A 21,022-nucleotide genomic window follows, 5' to 3' on the forward strand; every position below is an offset into this window, starting at 1 on the left:
ATTATATTAAAGAGATAAATTTTATGGCTTCAACAATCAATAAACAACCCAGCTAAGCCATAAAGCCTGAGAGATCCTGAAAAAATTATTAAGCAAGCAACTAGGAAACATAAAGGTTCATAAAGAACCATGAACATAGGAAGTAAGATTCAGGGGTAGTAAGAGTGATAAGAAGATATTCTACAAGGCCCTAAATGTAAACTAATCCATGTGACCAATGCTGACTTGTAAGTTATAATGAACTTAGTGGACAATGGCTTGCCAAATTGACAATAATGAAAAATATTTTGATGAAAGCACATCTCAGATATGAGACCACCATGAGCACCCTGTTGCTTGTGGTATGAAGCTCCCAGGGATTGAACTGTTCTCCAACTGAATGTCCTGACAAATAGGTTTAGCTGACTAAAATAGTTCTTACAATTAAAGACGTGGTTGAGGTGCAATGTTTGAGGAAAGGTAGATACCTAGAAAGTATGACTTAGACCCAAGGATAATAAATATATTCTGACAGAGCTAGGTAGTACCACAGTGCTAAGGATAACTGTTTGGGATTTTGGAAAGCTAATGGTTACAGACCTCTAAGGAAAAAGTTCTAAGATAATCATTTATGGAATGTTATATCAGATGAAGATAGTCAGCGGGAAAAATGATCAGAACAAAAATGATCAGTGTTCCATTTTTTGCTTTTGGGGCATTCTTTTGTTAACAGTAGTGACGGGATTTGCTTAATTAGACAACAGGTTATTTGTTCAGTTCCTGCCATGTACTTAGCACTATGCCAATACTCTGGGAACACAAAACTTTAGGTATAGGTATTACACTTGAATTAACCTAAGTACACATTACCACCAAAATCAATACTTAAAATTTCTCTTATCTCAGCTAAAGTCCCTAAACCATTGCTTTATAACATGTCCTATTGTATTAAAGTAATAAAGGAAGGAAATGAAAAACCAGATAATTACATTCTGAGAGAGGTCATTTAAAAGGTTCTTTCACCTTTTTACTTTTGGGATTGTCATCTTAGCCTAAACATTTAAACAGAAAGTTTGTGTTTCATAATCAGGATTTGCCTTAATCATTAGAGAATATTTCAGTCCTGCTAAATACTAATAACAAAGGGAGGGGGAAAAAAGATGGGAATTAGAGAAGGTAGGAGGCTCTTTGCTCAGCCTGTGCCTGGTCCTAAAATTTAAAACTCTACGCTGTAAGAGGGAAGGCAAAAAGAGCTTTGGCTCATCTCCATGATCACAGTCAAGTCCAAAGAGACTATTTTAGATTGTAGACAGACTGGTTAATCCAGGTTGTCTACAATCCTTTATAGAGTCAACATTTTCACATCAGCAAGAATTTCCCACCTACTCTGTGGATAAAACTATTTGGAATCCAAATGAATCGGTTGCTTCAATAGTAGCAGTACAGAGCCCAGAAAGTATCTGTACACAGTCGTCTTCTCACATAGTTACACTGCAGGAAATTCTGGATACACTCCAAATGCTCTTACCAACAATGTAAGAATTGGGACTCTGATGACAAGCAATTGAAGAGGTTCAGTTGAGAATATCAGAAGAGATTTTTCTATTGGCAGAGATAGTCAAATAGTAAGTATCTTATTCTCAAGGGCTGACAACTTCAAGAAAATAGCAAACAAATCATTCAAGAATTCATCTCTGTAGGGTATCCTGCCAACTGCTACCCAATAAATATGAAAGCCCTTTGAAAAATAATTCCAAAAAACCTCAAAAATGCTCTCAGATCTAGATATCAACTGGAAACTGTACTAATTTTCATGGCAGATCATATTTTTTGAGCAATGAACAATTACACTATCAAAAACATCACAAGGACAGGCAATGTCTTATTTATCTTTGTGCTATACAATAGGCACTTAATATATTCACAAAAAAAATGAATATAATACTAGATTCTATTTGCTTTGTACTCTTCTTACATTTGGATAAGATAGGGGACTATTTTTATACATTTAAAGGGTTTTATTATGGGGATACTACTAAATTAAGCCTATTCTACCATCTATCTTACTTTATGGAAAAATGTACTTGACATATCTTTTATCTACTTTCACATGAGTCAGTTACTACCAACATAATACCTAATGCTTAACTTGAATAAAGGAATAAAAATAAAAACATTTATTAAGTGCTTCCTTTATACCAAACACTGTGCTAAGCACCTAAGATACAAATAGAAAAAAGGAAGTATGGCTCAAGGAACTCATACTTCAATTAGAGGAGATGGAAAGGCCCACAAGTGCTAAGGATGCTGGAGCAGGGCAGACGATAATGCTCAGAGAATTTTAGGACACAGAGTCAGGACAGAGAATGAGGCCTGGTGATCCTCCATCTCTCTGAAAGGCTTTAGTTGGTGACCCTAAACTCATCCAAGTGATGTGAATAGCGATGTTCAGCCATTTTGCTCTTTCTTTTGGCTAGGATGAGCCCTGACTAGGGCTTCCCTTCCTGGGAAAGGAAGACAAAGGGGAAAAGAACTTTTATGAGGGGCAGCTAGGTGGCGCGGTGGATAGCGTTCTGGTCTTGGAGTTAGGAGGACCTGAGTTCAAATCCAGCCTCAGACACATGACACTTACTAGCTGTGTGACCCTGGGCAAGTCACTTAACTCCGATTGCCTCACAAAAGAAAAAAAAAAGAACTTTTATGGGGGAGAAATCTGGATGATGAATATGAAAGAAACAGGACAGGTAAAGGAGGGAATGGCATAGCGTTGTATATTAAGATTTACTGATGTGAGGAAATCCAGGAACCAAAGGATTGGGAAACATGACGGAGGATATTTGGGTGAAAGTCAAAAGAGGGAAAACAAAAGTGATTTAGCCATTGGAGAACAATATAGACCACCTAGAGAGAAAAAGTAAATAGATAAGAAGAAGTGTGGGAACAGTTATGACATAATAGAGATAGAGAATTTTAATCATCCAGAAATCTGTTCAAGTCTCTCTTCCAAAGGCAGAGTAGCTAATAACATCTTGATTTGCCTTGGTGATGATTTCATCCTTTAAAAGGCAGAAGAAGGGTATCAACAAGGGAAAGTTATATTCTGGATCTGATTCTCACTAACAGGAAAGAACTGGTTTCTGGGATGGAAATGATGGAAACCTTAGGGGGGAAATGTCAATTCCATTCTAGACTTTGAAATAAAGAAGAAGAAACCTGGGCATGGTTTGACATGAATCCAAGATTTCTGGAAAGCAGATTTCAAATAGTCCAGAGGAAAGGTCTAAAATCCTTTGGCCTAAAATGCTTTAGGGGAAGTCAGTCCAGGAATGATGGGATGTGTTTAAGAATAAAATTCCAAAGACATGATGGAAAATAATTCCATTGAGGAGAAAAAAAGGATTTGTTTGGTAAGACTAGTGTAAATGCACATGGAACTAGTCAATCAACTGATATTTTAAAAAAGAAACACAAAGAAGCTAGAAGCAATGCCAGGTAACAGGAGGTAGCTTGGTTCTACAAAAATAATGTCAGAAAAGTGAAAGTTCAAGAGTGAGCTAAGGACAATAAAAAGCGTTTTGGTTTTTTCTTAGCTATACTGGGAGGAGAAGGATCAAAGAAGGGTTAGGATCTTTGCTTAGGATGGATAAGATAACTGACAAAAGAGAGAAGGTGGAGCTACTTAATTCTTATTTCATTTCTGTTTTATATGAAGAGAGTAACCTTTACACTAGAATCACAAAACAAATTGATAGCTAAGTAAGAGATCAGAAGGGAGTATACCTAGTTTACTTGATGACTTCAAGTCACTTGGCCCAGGTGAATTACATCCTTGGGTCTTGAAAGAATTGGCAGATATACAACTGAAAGATCATGGAAAACAGAAGAACCACAAAACTGGAGAAGAGCAAATGCTGTTCCCAATTTTCAATAAAGAGAAGAGAATACAGGTAGAGGCTGCAAACTTTAGGCCTGTAAATTCCTGGAAAAATTCATGTTAGCTGAAAATAAAATGTTTTCAATAAACAACAACCCAGGTCATGCCAGATCAGTGTAATTTCCTCAGACATCTACTTAGCTGTATGACCCTCATTAAATCACCTAACCTCTGTCTTCCTAAGTTTTCTCAACTGTAAAATGGGGATAACACACCTACCTCCCCAGATTGTTGTGAGGATCAAACCGGTTTTATTAGTAGATGAGGTGAATGATGCGGATTATTTACCTTGATTTACCTTGATTCTAGCCAAACTTGTGCTAAAGTAGTTCATGCTATCATTCTAGAGAATACGGAGAGGTATGGATTCGACAACAATATCATCAGATAGATACTGAATTGGTTGGATGGGCTGAACCCTGCACATGAATCCCAACACAAGAATCCCAGACCAAAGGGGACCCTACAGTTTGTTCACTCTGAAACTGCAGAACTTCCCAGTAATCATCAGTCCAGCAGTAATCTACTGGAAAATTCCAACAAGGGACCAGGTGACAGGCATCTTGATCAGATCCAAACCAGGGTCAGGAACTTGCAAAACTCAAACCAGGAGGTCAGTGAGCAGACTTTGCCCCAGATCACATCACTTTTAGAATACCGAAAGCTTACAGGTCCCCAAACTGATCTGTCCTTGAAATCCTGAAATAGCACTACATTTAATACTCTAAGAAAGCAGAAAGACCTTAAGAGGGGAAGGGAAAAAACATTTACATAGCACCTACTATGTGCTAAGCCCTTTACCAATATTATCTCATTTGATCCTCACAACAACCTGGGGAGATAGGTACATTATCCCCATTTTACAGTTGAGAAAACTGAGGAAGACAGAGGTTAGGTGATTTAATCAGGGTCATACAGCTAATTAGGTGTCTGAGGCTGCATTTGAACTCAGGTCTTCCTGACTCTAGACCCAGCACTCTATCTACTGTACCACTTAGCTGTCCAAGAGGACAAGTTTAGCCCAGAATTCCTCCCAGAACTGTGAAGAGCCCAGCCCAGTCCTAGCATAAAGACAAGAAGTGGGCTATAAAAATGATCAGACAAAAAAAAAATCCCATCATAAAGTTACACTGACAGGGAAGCACAAGATATGAAGAAGAAAAGAATGTCTCCAAAAGATCTAAAAGCAAAACCTCAAACAAAAATGTAGCTTGGGCACAAGTCCAAACAGAATTCCTGAAAAAAAGCTAAAACAAGAGGTTTTGGGGGGAGGGGCTTAAGAGCTAAAAATTATTTTTTAAAAAGATCTACATATTGGTCAAGAAAGATGAAAACTGAGAAAAGGCCATTGGATTTGGCAATTAGGAGTTTACTAGAAACCCTGGAGAAAGCAGTATCTGTTGAATATAGTTGGTAGCCAGGCTTCAACATGCTAAGAAGTGCGAGGTGAGGAAGTAAAGACAATAATGACTCTAGACAGCTTTTTCTAGGAGTTTGGCAATAACAGAAAAAAGACAAAAAGGATGATCATAACTTGAGGGGATAGGAAAGACCAAAAGTTTGTTTTTGTACTTTTTAAGGGAGGTAGATATCTAGGCATGTTTGTAGGCAGTAGAGAAAGAGCCCATGAATAAAGAGAAGATTCTAAAGAGAGGTATGTTTCATCAGTCTTTTAAAGCCACTACTGTTCACTGCTTTGATCAGTCATTCTTCTTCCTAATTTACTCTCGTTTACCGCTTTGATCAAGAGTTCTGAGGTCTTTCAGAACTGTTTTTCTTCATAAGTCATTATTGCGCACTGCTTAAATCAGAGTTCTGAGGTCTTTCAGAGTTACTTTTCTTCATATTACTATTGTTTTTATTGTGCAAATTGCTTTCCTGGTCTTGTTCACTCTGTTGATACACACCTTTCCCTGTTTCTCTAAATCTGTTACATTTATCATTTCTTATGGAACAGTAATATTCAATTATATTTATATATCACATTCAGCCATTCTCTAATTGATGGGCACCTATTTTGTTTGCATGTCTTTGCAATTACAAAAAAATGCTGCTATACATAAATGTTCTTGTATATACTAGTATTTTTCCCCTCTCTTCTTGATCTTCTCGGTATATATGCCTAATAGTCAATGGATAAAAGAGAATGTACAATTTGGTGGCTTTTTTGTATAACAAAATGTTTGTGTTTGTTAATTAAATTCACAATAAAAAAGTAATAAAAAAAAAAGATTCTAAAGAAGGAGGAAATAATTGAAGTTCTCCAAAGAGTTAGAGAGGATCAAAAGCACAGATGGGGTTGGTTTGGCAAGGACAATGACCTTTTGAGACTACAACAAAAGAGAAAAGATGACAAAGATGTGGAGTAGAACAGAAGAGGGAAATCAGTATACGTGGCCTTGATTTTTTTTTAAAGTAAATGTACAAGAAGAGGTCCGTAGTTGAGAATAGGGTGCTATAAGTGGCTTGAGGAAAGAGATGACATTTGGAATAGATGATGTGGAGACTTCAAAAGAGAGTCAATCAGGAAAGAATAAAAGGACTGCCATAAAGCCAGAAAAGCCCAGTTGAAATTATGGTCTGATCACGGTAGCATATAACGGGACTATCATCTTTTTGGACACCAGATATCCCTCAATGCAAGCTAAGACTGCATCAGCCTTTTTTGACTGAAATAATAGCTGACTCATGTTGAACTTAAGAGCCCCCAGATACACAAAAAAGTTCGGAATGTATCAGGTAAGAGATAAGGGAAATACTACACTACTGGAAAGGAAAAAGATACTGTAAATACTGTCCCCATGAGATTTAGTTTACCAAAAAGTGATGTCTGATTTGACAACTAAAAAGTAGGTAATAAAAGGGACAGATGAGCAAGAAGTAAACTAAGAACAAGACCAGAAGCTCTCTGAGGGAAAGGAATAACTGCATTCATCTTTGTGCTCTCCACAGTTGTGATGTAGTTGAAAGGACCCTAGATTTAGTAAGAGGACCTGGGTTTGAATTCTGACTCTACTATACTTTTTTAGTACCAATGTGACCACACACAGTTCACTCCCTGCTTTGGGTCCCAGTTCCCTCATTTGTTTCTATTGTTTCAAACATATAAAACAATTGTAAAAATAAGAGGATTGGACCAGATGATCTTAATCAATCAGCATTTATTAAGTACCTACTATGTGTCAGGCACTGTGCTAAGCTCTGAGGATACAAAAAGAGGCAAGACAGTCCCTGCCCAGAGAGCTTACAATCTAATGGGAGAGATAACATGCAAACAAATATATACAAAGCAAGCTACATAAAGGAAAAATAGGAAATAATTAACAGAGGGAAGACACTGGGATAAGATTTTAAGCCAGTAAGCAGAGATGAGGAGGGAGAACATTCCAAGCAAGGGGGACAGTCAGAGAAAATGCCTAGAGCCAAGAGATGGAGTGTCTTGTTTGTGGAACAGCCAGAAGGCCAGTTAGTATGTACCAGGGAGTAAGGTAGAAGACTGGAAAGGCAGAAGGGGGGCTAGGTTATGAAAGGCTTTGAATGCCAAATAGAATATTTAGTATACGGAGTCACTGGAGGTTTCTGAGTGAGGGTTGTAGGGGAATCTATAATGGAATCTATTTAGGAAAATAATTTTAGTGGCTGAATGGAAGATGGATTGGAGTGGGAGAAGAGACCTGAGGCAGGAAGATCCACTAGCAGGCTACTACAATAATCTAGGCATGAAGTGATGAGGCTCCCTCCAGCTTTACATCCCATGAACTAAATTTACCTGGAGCAGAGTAGGTTAGCTCCTTGAGTAATGGAGATAAAGAGCTTGGGATGTGTCTGAAAACTCTGAAAGGGATACCAAGGTCATTTATTCCAAACCCTATTCAAGCCTGAATTTAATCTACAACGTCCCTGATAAGTAATGCTCAACAAATACTTGAATGAAGAGATGAAAGAACCAGTGTCACACTACTTAAAATAGATGTGCGGGGCAGCTAGGTGGCGCGGTGAATAGAGCACTGGCCCTGAAGTCAGGAGGACCTGAGTTCAAATTTGACCTCAGAACAAATACCTGACATTCACTAGCTGTGTGACCCTGGGCAAGTCACTTAACCCCAACTGCCAAAAAAAAAAAAAAGAAAAAGGTTTAGATGTGCACAAATCTACAGATCTGACAACTTGTATTCTATGTATTTCTAAGGCTAGTCAAAGTTTCTGCTGAACCAAGCTATTACTGATGATTCAATAGATACAAAGGAGGCTCCTGAAAACTGGAGCAATGCAAATGGTTCTTCACTTTTATAAAACGGAAAAAGGATAACTAAATATTAGATACCTTTCAGTTTAATTTATATAAAACTTGGAACCAAGCTAAATCATGCATTGGTGATTCCAGAAGAAATTTAACTAGAATAAATTCTGGTACATATTAATGATTTTTGTTTCTGGACTATAAAATATCTGTGGCAAGTGGGTAATTTTCTATTATTTCACAGATGTAAAAAATATTGTTTTTATCTTTTCCATATGAAAAAATGGTCTCCAAGTTCTGGTTATCAGTTCTAAATAGTTGAACAACTCCCAGAATTCAGTGGGAACAAGTCAAGGTATAGCACAATGAATTTAGAGATAATTATCAGTCCCTGAGAATTACAGCAGAACAAGTAGAAATGTGAAGCTACTCACTAGTTTGAGTCAATCCTTTATTAAGTGAAGGAACTGATAGCAATGCCACCTGCTGATAAATAAGTATGGAAAGAATTTCAGTCTGACCGGAAGAACAGCACCCATTATCTTGTTCCTTAATATGCTGGCCTTGAAGGAAGATGATACTTTTCAATAAAGTTTGCAAAAAGAAAGTCTCTAAAGAACAAATCAAGTGAGGTGATGACATTTTGTATGAATTACCAGGAAAGACGCTTTCAAATCTGACAAAGAAAGCACAACAGCCTGCCTGTAGATAAATACTTTCAGGAACTTTTTCAGGAAGCAGTAGTTTAAAAAAAAAAAAAGACACTTTAAAAGATTTGTAACACCTCTTTCTTTCAAAGAGCTCAAGGAAAACACTGCCACAAAAAGTACTTTGCAAAGGCCATAAAATTCTGAAATGGAAAGCCCTTGAAGTTTTAAATCAAAGAAAGCACAGATTTTTACTGTGATTTAACAGTTTTAATATATATATGTAGTTCCCCATATAATGGCATACTCAGTGGATTAATTTTGCTTTAAAAGAAAGGTTGAATATTGTATTATTAAAAACAAAGATATGGGGGAAGTTTAACTTTAAGCAGTCCCTCATCACTTGGTTCATTAGAGAAAACTGAGTGTAATTAAATGAAGAAATGGAGTGGGAGGTCAGGGACATCCCACTTATTGCATAGTCCTTAGTGCATTTATAATATCTATGAAGTCACGTATAATTTCTTTATTCTTGAACGGGTATGTTTATGTATGACTACAATGAGGACTACAATTAGCTAGTTAGCCTTTAGCTAATTTACTACTCAAGGAGTCCAGCACAAATCGAGTGACAAAATTCAAAATCCATTCAATTCCATAAGTAAAATACAGGGTAATAAATGGAATAGGATAGAAGCTGGCAAAAAGTTGCAGACAATTGAATATAGCAAAACCTTTAAAAAAAATCTGGAAAAGGCTCTTTCCAAGGAATCTAAAGAAAAAGAATGTCAAGATTTGGAAAAAAAAAAACAAACATTCAAAAGCGAAATAAAACATTTTTACAGGAAAGATGCCAATATTAGTTCAAATGGATTGGTAATAGGATTCAGTCATTATCCCTATTTTATAACTAGGTTAAATTCAGGCACATGCAAATACAAATCTTACCGATTTCAAATTCAGCACTCTATCCACTCTACCAGCTCTTCTCAAAGTGTAATTACAGGGGTGCTTTGGGCTTCCCAAGACCCTTTCAGAGGATCTTCTGCTCTCCCTTCCACTGTCTCTGACTTCCTTGGCTTATTTCAAAAGTACCAGCTAAAATCTCACCTTATATCAGAAGCCTTTCCTCACCTCTCATAATTCCAGTGCATTCTCTCTGTTGATTATTTTCCATGTTTTCTGTATATAGCTCGTTTATAAATAATTGTTTGCATGTTGTCTCCCTCAAAATAGATTGTGAACAACTTGAGAGCAAGTTCTGGTTTTTTTTGTCTTTCTTTGTATCCTCAGCACTAGCACAGTCTCTGACACATAGTAAGCACTTAATTTACTGATTGATTTCTAATATAGTAAATACGAATAGATATAACCCATACAAATAAAAGCTCTTGGAGGGAGGGATGCTTAACAGTTTTTAAAAGTATAAAGGGTCCTGAAAACAGAAAGTTTGAGGACTCCTGCACCATACTATGCAACTTCTCAGAAATTAGGCTGAATTGGCTTCCTTAAGTTAATTGTGTTAGCTGATTTCATGATTATTTCATGACTTTGTGATATATACATATTTCACTGCCCTCTTTGGTTTGGTTTTTAAGAATGGATATTATTCAAAGGACATATGCAAAAATTGTAGCTTTCAAGAGCATACTTCAATGACTGTAATAGTGTAGCAGCTGCTGGTATGAGGAAGTTAAGCTTTTCCAAAATCATTCAAACTCATGACAAAATAGTATCAGCTGCCCTGAAGCTCAAAGCAAAGTGAGGCTGAAAATGAAAAACATCACCAAGAATTGAAACTGTTGATTCACAAAAGCCTAATTCATCCTCTGAAAACAGGCAAAGACCTTCAGAGGGACCTGGAAGGGTTGTTACTGATTCCTCTGTTGTCTAGCATAGGCTTCCTGAAGTTGGAGGGACAAATAGCAAGAATTTAAAAACAAATAGCTGCTAACTGTTCCCATGAAGAAAAACCTCTTGTCATAGGCAAAACAACATAAAAGCTAGAATATTCAAGATTGAGAAAAGGTAGATTTTACTGATGATACTCACCTTTTCATTCAAGGCTACTGCCAAAACTATTGTCAGAAAAAATCCAGGTGAGTAGGTAAGATTGGGTATCTTCATCAGACTATAAAACATCTACTCTAAAACATGTTCAGGGGACTTTTAAAAAAATTTCTAGTAGGCCTAGAAGTCTTGTACCCACTGAGGGAATACTAAATTACGGTACATATTTATTCAAGAGATAAAGAGAAAGATGATTCAGCTGCCTGTGAACTTGGTTGATTTTAACCGTTGGACTTGGAAAAATGAACTGTTTGTAGAAGGTATGCTTAATATTCCACGTGAATAATTAAAGAATATGTGTCAAAATCTTGTGAGCTCAAAATATTTTTAAAGAAGTAAAAAATTATAAGGTTAACTTGCATGTCAATAAATTTATTTTGTTCACATTAATTTACACATCAATGTATATAGATATTACATGCAAAATAGGTACAAGATGATTTGGGGCATGTGAAAATACTAACATTCAGGGGAATCTGAAAAGTCTTCATGTAGAAAGTGGAACTTGAGTCTTGAAGGAAAGCAGGGATTCTAAGAGGGAAGGGTAAGAAGGGGGTACATTCCAGGCACCAGTGACAGTCAATATAAAGGGAAGGGAGATGGAAGATGGAGTGTGCTGTCTCAGGAAGTCAAGTTAGCAAGCATTAGGTGGCTATTTTGTGCCAGGCAAGAAGGCCAGTTTGGTTGTAATACTGAGTACATGGATGGAGAGGAATAAGGTATGATAAGGCTGGAAAATGGGGGCAGGTTATGAAGAACAATGAACGCCAAAGAATCGAGTTTATATTTGATACTAAAGGTAACAGGAATCCAGTGGAGTTTATTGTGACATGATGACAACTGTGCTTCAGGAAAAAACACTCTGGTGTGGAGAATGACTTAGAGTGAGGAAAAGCTTGTGGTAGGGAGACCAATTAGGAGGCGACCGCAATAGTTCAGGCTACAGATGATAAGGACTTGAACTAGGTTAGTAGCTACATGGATGGAGAGAAGGGTATAGATGTGATAGATGCTATGGAGACAGAAACAGCAAGATTTAGCTATTTGATATGTGAACTGAGTGACAGAAAGGAGTGGAGGATTACACTAAGGTCACACGGACCTCTATGACTGGAACCTTTTGGCAAATAATAAATATTATAAATTACAAGTAATACAAAGAAATAAAGACTTATTAAGTACTACAAAATGAAAAAGGCAGAATAAGAAGACTAGACAAAGTATCCTGATTGAAACTTAAAGAAACTAAAAATTATTACTTTATGTGTTGACAATAATTTAAAAAGTAAACAAGTGGTTGTACTGATGTTCAAATACTGTTTTTTAATAAAACAGTTAAAGAATAACACCGGGCAACATGAGAAAATGGCAGTAAAAAATTCTCAAAGTGGAAGTACAAACACTATGAACTTACCAGCTATATCCTAGAGCAGAGCAAACAGGGAAGTGAAAAAGAACTAGTAAAAGAATGTAGAAGGAGGAAAATGAGAATTGCCCTAAAATAAATATTTTAAGTGGCGCAGCAGATAGAGTGCCGGGCCTTGAGTCAGGAAGACTCATCTTCCTGAGTTCAAATTTGGCTTCAGATACTCTGGGCAAGCCTGTTTGCCTCAGTTTCCTTATGTGTAAAGTGAGCTGGAGAAGGAAATGGCAAACTACTTTAATATCTTTGCCAAGAAAACCCCAAATGGGGTCAGGAAGAGTCAGATAACTAACAAACAACAACAAAAAATAGTCCAAGTAGGGAGGATTTATCAAAAATTAGGAAAAAATGAGAGTCAGATTATAGCAAATGTTTTAGAGTGAAGCTTTGGAGAGGTTTTAAAATACATAAATGAAAACAGAAAGGATTGAAAAGGAAACCAATTAGAGTAAAATAAAGTTATCAAAAAAAAAAAAACCCAACAAGTTCAGGGAACCCAGGTTAAGAACCTTTTTTGGTTTAGAGGAAAACTTACTGATTTATCCCCACCTTAGACTTCTTTAGTGATATTTCTGATATCTTCTCATCTTAAGGATTTGTGATTTGATTCTGGGTACTCTTTCATTGATTCAGATTATAAGACTTCTAATCATTTAGGTGGGTTTCAAGAACTGCTGAGGTCAAAAATTTCACTACTTGCAGCCAATCTTGTGATCAGTCAGTCTCTCCAAACTTAACTTAGGCTGATCTTTGGACAAGAGACGTAGTACATTATCAGGTTCACACTTTCTTTATATCCACCCTCTACTTGAAGGTTAACTCCAATGCTAGTGGAGTTAATATCTGGAGCTAATGTTTCAAAGCAGAGGAATATACAATGTATTTATATTATGTGTATATGTTCCTCTCATGCCATGTCAGGAGTTTACCTGCTTGGGATTAAAAGATATAAGTTTTGTGATTTAAAAGGTTCCTACTGGTTTAAAGTTTGCATGAAAGAAGTAAAAGTAGTGAAGAATATTAATAAGTATTATTATCTTTTTGGTTTTAATCAATTGTGGTTTTGAAAATACTTCTGGTGCATATTCTCTAACATGTTGCCACAATGTCATCTATCCTTTTAATGTCTGGAAACAAAGCAGAGGTTAGTTCAGGATGGTACTAGTGAATGTTAGGATTCTTGGATATTCTGAGATGCCACCACTGCAAATACTTAGATAAAGTGGTGTTAACAGATGCTAACTGCTATCTGACAAAATCTTTATATTTATTTCAATTTTAACACATTTTCTGGGGGATGTAACTCTCCCTTTTTGTAGATGAATAGAATGTGAAAAAATTTATTTAATTATAGTAGCAATCAAAATTCCTACATGTCGGAAAACTTTGAGAAGTTTAATTTATCCTGGAAGGGTGATTAGAAAGACATGTTAGCAACAGAAATGGGATAGCCCACACAAAGTTATTGGTCTAATAGAGACCCAAAGTTTAAATGCAATTCTTTTTCTGGTCTTTTGTATACTGAAATGTTCATGTTTGTTCATAATAAAAAATTTTCTAATAAAAGTCCATGATTAAAAAAAATTCTGGATGGCCAAAAAGTGGTCACCCTTGGAAATGCTGGTCTAGCTGAAACTCTAGCCCTTCAGGAATAAAGGATTCAGCTAAATTAGGGTAATAGGTTCCAAGATTTTAAAGCCTTTTAGCACCAATGAGATATGGCTTAGACAGATGGAACAATCTTATCAATAATCAATGTTAAGAGAATGTAACAAATAACAGAAGCACAGCCTTCAAATCCAGGTTGCAGGGTTTACGCCAGAAAGGACATTATTGATCAAAGAGTTCTACTCATCATTTTGCAGACAAGTTCCAGGAAGTTTAAGCAACCTTAATCAGGGTCACAGATCCCTAATCTGTTGCAGAGCCAGGACTAGACTTTCCAGTCTAGAGTATTTCTATTAACCTTGCATTCTTATTCTGAAAATCTTGACGTATAAAAACCCCATAAAACTCTCCTGATAATTCAGGAAGGCACAGACACAAAAACTGAAAGTTGATCCGGGTCCCTTGGGAGATTCTGTAATTAAACCATCTGCCCATATATCATGCTAACTTCATTAGGATATTCAATGTTAAAATTCATGCTCTTGGTAAATTAAAAAATGGAGTTGGTTCTCTCTATTTTTTGCATAGTTCTATTTCCATTCTTCTATTCAAAAGTGGTAAAAAAAAAAAAGAATTTTAAAAAACATTTGATTAGTTTAATGGAATGACAATTTAAAATAGTAAAGTGATCAACAATCTGGGTGTATGTGTAGGTCCAGTGAATGGCAGTTATTAAACTATCTTAGTACAATTTCTTAAAGGAAGAATTTTAGGAAGAAAGCCATCACTTGATTGTGCTATTCACTGTTTTTTCTAGTGGGCAAAGTCCTCAAACCTTGACCATTTTCATTTTTTTGTGCTTATACCAAAATGTCTTGCTTCCATAAAAATTGGTTCATATAGTGCAATGATATATTTCTGTTACCCTTGGCCATTTACTTAGCTGCTACTCTCTAGCTGTAGACATAAGCCTGACAAGTTGGGATTATATGGTTGGTTGTCTGCAGGTGCACAGCTCCAGCGCCTCTGCGGTAGGGATGACAGGCTGACAGAGAAGGAAGGAATTAATGGTGCCAAGAGGCCTGTAAAAAAGAATTCTTAATAAAAGAATTTAAAATATGAATATAATGAAATACACAGTGCTCCAGAAGTTTAAACAAAACCCTTCTGATTTGGAAAGCCAAATTGGAAATGCCACATTTTTAAGGGAAGGGGAACATCATGAAAAAAGCTTCTAATAACAAACTAGTAACAGAAACTCAGCTGTTAAACTCCTGGGCCTTTCAAGTTACTTTTTCATAGGACATGCATAAGTCAAATTTGACCCAACTTCTAAGTTACCACAAATTAATGAAGTCTAAATTAAGATTTTACTATTTATGAAAATGTTAACAAAACAAAAAACAAAAAACAAACCCTAGGTGATTTTTTTTTAATTACAAAAGATTTTGTCATCATAGCGTTACCTTAAGTAGGAAGCTCTCCTAAAACATTCATGTTTAAATATGGAAGAGGCCTATTGAGTAAAGGGAGGTATATAGACAGTGGTAAACCTAAGTCATGGATTGTGAAAAACATCAACTGATTTCAAGAAAACTTCTATCACAATGTTCAAACTCATAGTGATGTCAGAAACCACCTTGAACATTTGCAGAATTCATCCACAATTCAAGGACTGAACATTTATTAGCTTTTTGCTTGGACCTGAAAAACAGAAGCAAGACTTGGATATACATCAAGTTTACTCTTCTGTCTCTGAGCCCAACATATTAGCATCATGCCGCTTAAGCAAATTCAGGCAAAATACCAGTTGGTGGTCTGCCAACTCAATGAATTAGGCGAGCTATTTTTACATCTAGGAGGTGATGAGGAAATTTTGAATAGACTAGGGAGAAAGGCTACAAAGCAAGGGTCACATGAGTCAAGATGCCTATCTATACCTCATATACCTCATCTGACTCCCCAAATCTATAATTGGCCGTTTCAATAGCTGGCAAGAGAGCCAGTGAATTAAAGAGCTTGATCACACTTTGGCAGAAAAGTACTGAAAGAAGATTAAAACAGGACGGATAAGGTAAGTCACAAATAAAGGAGAAACTAGAGATTTACCAATGGGAATCTATTCTTCAAAGACTACCTCCCCATCAGTAACCTCCTGAAAGAAATCTGAAAATGAAAATTTGCAAGAACATCATGGACAAAATCCAGAGTGTCAAGGTCAAAGAAAAAAATACTGTAAGTAGCCAGAGAAAAAGAGTTCAAGTACTGAGGAACTACAGTCAGACTCTCATAAGACTTAGCAGCTACCATTACAAAGGAGTAAAGAATATGGAAAACAAAGGCAAAAGCTTGTAACTAAGAATAACTTACCCAGGAAAACAGAATGTAATCCTACAGGGGGAAAATGGAACTTTAATGAAAAAGGACTTCCAAGCATTCCCGATAAAAGACTATATTTGAGTAGAAACTTTAAACTACAAACACAGGAATAAGGAAAATACAAGTAACCAATAAAGATGAAGTGTTTGCACTCTAATGGAGAGAGAAATGATAAAAGCATCCTGAGATCTGTAATGTCCTCTGGGATCATAGATGGAGTCCAATAAGATGGTTGTTCTGCGATTAATTTGTGTTATGTAGTGATGATCTTGCAAACAGGTAAAAGGAGGCAGGAGGTGGGGAAAGCATACAAAAAGGAAGAAAGAGGAGGAACAGGAGGGATAAACTTATTTTCTCATATAATCAAGGGGCACAAATGAGGAAAGGATAGGGGAAGTAGATGTTACTTGAACCTCACTTTGAATTGATGCAGAGTGAAGTGAGTAAAACCAGAATAATTTATACTATAACACGAACATTGTAAAAACATACATTTTGAAAGACTAAGAACTCTGACCAATGCAACGATCAATGACAATTCAGAATGCTGCCTCCCTTCTGAGAGGCGATGGACTAGATATGCAGAATAAAAGATGTACATTTTTGGACATGGCCAATGTGGGGATTTATTCTTCTTGACTGTATATTTGTTGCAGGGGTTTTGATTCCTTCCCTAGGTGCAAGAGTGGGGTGGGGATGGGAGGAGGAGGACAACAAAGTGAGAGAGAGATGAGTAAATGATTGTTTATTGAAAAAAATAATTTAAAAAATTAATACCGTCAAATAGCATTACCTTCAAATTTTCACGAGCAGTATTATCATTGTCTTATAGCCACCAATCTTTCCCTCTCTTTCTCAGTCAAACTCCTAGAAAAAGCCATCTTCATTCTCTGCCTTTACTCCTCCTCCTCCTCTCACTCCCTTCTCAATTTCTTGCACTCTGGCTTCCAACCTTATCACAACTGAAAATGCTCCCTCCAGATGGCCTTTTCTCAAATGTCATCTTTCTTGACCTCTCCAAAGCACTGACATTGTTGACTACCTCCTGCTCCTAGATACTGTCTCTTTTGTGATTACTCCCTTGGTTCTCCTCCCTCACTACTCCTTCTCAATCTGCTTGGCTGGACAACCGTCCACATTGTGCCCCCATACTGAGGGTGCACCCTAAGGCCCTCTTGGGCCCCCTTCTCTTCTTTCTCCACTCTCTTACCTCATCATCTCCTAAGCTCTATGCCAGTCATTCTCCTGAGCTCCAGTCCCTTATATCCAACTGTCTACTGGACATTTCAAACTGGATATTCCAAAGACACGTCAAACTCATGGAATCCAAAACAGAATTCATTATCTTTCTCCAAAATGAATCCACTTCCCAACTGTCCTTTTTCTCCAGAAGGCACCTCTCATTTTTCCAGTCACTCAGATGACAATCCCAGTGTCACCCGCAACTCCTCACTCCAAGAATCCAAACGGTTGCCCTTTTACCTTGAGAATAGGTCCTGCTTTCATTTTCTCTCGACTAGCCAGCCATCATGCTAGTTTAGTTCCCCCAAAGTATGAACTAGCTCTAACACCTTCTTGCTTCAAGTTTCTTCTCACTTCAATCTATCCTCCATAGAGCTATCTAGTTGACTTTCCTAAAGCACAGGTCATTACCTTTTTCAGATTCCAATGGTTCCCCTATTAATTCCAGGGTCAAATATAAACTTCTCTATTTGTCATTTAAGCACAACTTCACAATTTGCCCTCAGCCAACCTTTCTTGTCTTCTTACACATTACTTCCCTCCACCCTCCCAAAGGCCCAGTATCTCATAGACAGCATTCCATTTCCCACTTTTGCACTAGCTGGTCTCATGCTTAGAAGGCATTCTTTCCTCATTTTTGCCTCCCAGAATCCTTGGTTTCCATCAAGCCTCAGCTCAACAATAACCCTCTACACTAGGCCTTTTTTTATCCTCATCCTGGTATCTTTCCCCCATAAAAATCACTTTATATTTGTTTTGTATGTATTTATATGTGTACATGTTGTCACTAATGAGATAATTTAATTTCTTCAAGGGTACAGTCTGTTTCACCTCTGTCTTTATATGCCAGTGCCTCCAATATTTCCTAGCATATCTATTAGGTGCTTAACAAATGGGAGCTGATTTTTAAAAAAAAGTTTAGAATGGCAAGTAAAAGTCACTATAAATCTTTCTATAAAGTGGATCTGACTAACAGTGCCATAAGTCAGGAAGCCTCAATTCAGTAATTATTCCTACAAAAAATTCATGATTATTCAACCTTCATGCATGTTATTTAAAACTAATAGAACAAGATTTAATTCTCACACTAGGAATTTTTAAAGAAAATGTAGTTTTTACAATTAGATTTAATTAATTCTCTTATCTTAAAAACTTTGAGGACACTCTACTTAAAGGGTTTTTTTTCTTCTTTCTTCTACTCTCCTTCTCTGTATTTCTCTATGTTCTTCCTTGTTCCTTCTCCTGTTCTATTCTATGCCCCAAGTCCTATATTTACCTTTTGAAGCATTTAGAAAGAAGTTAAGCCTCAATTTTGCACAGCTAAACTTAGAAGATAATGGTTAGGCCCATTATCCCTCACTTCTATCATTCAGAAAGAGCTTCCATTTATGCAGTGCTTTCCTTTTAACAATTTTGTGAGGCAGAAGTATATTCTTCTTACTCTGCAGAAAAGGAAATTCAGATAAAGTACTCTGACCATGAACTCACCATTTTTGCTGTTGTTGAATCATTTCAGTCACGTCTGACTCTTTGTGACCCCCATGTGGGGTCTTCTTGACAAAGATACTGGAGTGGTTTGCTATTTCCTTCTCCAGCTCACTTGACAGATGACTAAACTGAGGCAAAGTTAGGTTAAGTGTGTTGCCCAGGGTCAAGCTAGTAAGTGTCTCTGAGGCTGAATGTGAACTCATGATGATGAATCTTCCTAATTCCAAGCCCAGTGCTCTATCCACCACACTACCTAGCTGCCCCAAGTTCACCACAGCAAGTATCTAAAGTTGGATGTGTGAACCCAAGAATCTAGACCAGGAGTTTCCAAACTGTTCCTCACGAACTAATTTTCAAGTCCCCAAAGCCTTATCACGAGATGCAAAGAGGGTAATGACAACAATAGTTTTAGAAAGGAGAAGAGAGAACAGCTGGCTTGGAGATGAATCAGGAAAAGCTTCAAGTGTAACCAATTTCAATATTTGTTGGGGAAATCTATGGTCTGGACTAAATCCTCAGACATTAGCCCAAATACATCCTATTATGACCTACTTATAACTCTTCCCCCAGGAAATTACATGAATATTGCCTTCAATACTTTATAATTACAAGATATTTTATGATCACACCTTTGAGTTTTAACTTATCATAAAAGTTTCTTTATGTAGCAAAGTGTTTTGAAAACAATACAAAAAAAACATACCAATATACTTACTTTAAAAATCCATTACTTGATACATACAGTCTATTTTCCTATTTAAGTAAGCAAATAAAGGATAACTGGCTCTCAAATTGGAACGGATGTTGTAAGTCCTAGAGGACTGGCTGGGAAAGTAACCATCAGGTTATACTTGTCATTGTATATAAAGATACTACCATATAAATGGCACAAAACTTAAAGAAAAAAGGTCTAGAAAAAACAATTTCCTGGATCTCCCAGCTACAAGTACTTTAGTGATGAAAAAAGGAAATGCCAAATTACTCTTAAGTTAAAGACTCTCCCATTTTAAAAACAAAACTGTAAAGGTAGTGTTTTTTAATCTGCTTCAGCACCACTTAGTGTCCAAAAAACAATAGTTTGTCCCAGGGAAAATAGAAGAGAAATGAGTAACTGTCTCATCTAGAACATCAAATCTACTAGAGGAGTTGGCGAATACTCTCAAACTTCACCTGTCCCTATACCCAAAGTACTTGGGAAATATCTTACCTTGGTGGTTGAGGGGATCTAGGTTTTGGTTTTTCCTTTTCCTTTTCTCGCTCTTTTTCTCTGTCCCGGTCTCTGTGCTGCCTGTCTTTTTCATCTCTCTTGGCTCGTTCTCGTTCCCATTCCTCTTTCCTTCGTTGGCGTTCTTTGTCCCGTTCTCTTTCTCTTTCTCGCTCTCTCTCCCTTTGCCGCCGTTCCCTTTCTCGGTCTCTCTCACGTTCCCGTTCCCGTTCTCTCTGTCTATTTTCTCTCTCTCGCTCCCTTTCCCTCTCCTGAGTTAAAAAAATATGTACAACATAACTATTTAAACATATTTACTTACTTGATTATGAAAGAAACAAAGTTTGTAGTTTTAAATGGTAATTAAATTTCAAAGTTACATCTGTGAAAATAGGAAACGATGAAATTGTTGCTGGGCACAATGTTAAGGAATGGATTAAACACTAAACCAGAGTTGCATAAATAAAGCTTGAGTATTGAATTCAGTCCAACAAATACTACCCAGCCCTCTGGAATAGCACCAGAGAACTATTTTGGTATTTTTCTCTATTTTTATTCTGAAATGTTCAAGTCTATCATAGTACAAGAGCTATGAAGAAGTGCTCCCTCACTTTGAACTCCAAATCACTGCATCTTTCAAAGGAACTGGCTTTGCATTCTCTTGGGTGATATCCTGCCTCAGAATTATGGCCATTTATCTTTTCACAAATGAGAGGAAGTTCTGTGGACAGTGTTCTAAGAGGCTCCTTCTGACCCCTCAACTATGGCCCATTGCTGAAGAGCATCCAGTCTCTATATCTGGGACAAG

At 36.9% G+C, this 21,022-nt stretch overlaps 1 protein-coding gene across 7 annotated transcripts in view; it reads right to left on the reverse strand.

Annotated features, from left to right (window-relative positions):
• The window catches only part of ZC3H18 (zinc finger CCCH-type containing 18), an 84,648-nt gene that overhangs the window by 31,636 nt on the left and 31,990 nt on the right, over positions 1 to 21,022 (reverse strand). For all 7 annotated transcript variants that reach the window (XM_027846792.1, XM_027846778.1, XM_027846783.1 and 4 more), the window contains one exon: positions 20,218 to 20,486. In XM_027846792.1, the coding sequence (XP_027702593.1) occupies positions 20,218 to 20,486 (269 nt within the window). The remainder of the gene's footprint in view (positions 1 to 20,217; positions 20,487 to 21,022) is intronic.

This window comes from Vombatus ursinus, unplaced genomic scaffold (genome assembly GCF_900497805.2).
Source record: "Vombatus ursinus unplaced genomic scaffold, bare-nosed wombat genome assembly UNPS02005286.1, whole genome shotgun sequence".
In the NCBI taxonomy this organism is placed as follows: Eukaryota; Metazoa; Chordata; class Mammalia; order Diprotodontia; family Vombatidae; genus Vombatus; species Vombatus ursinus.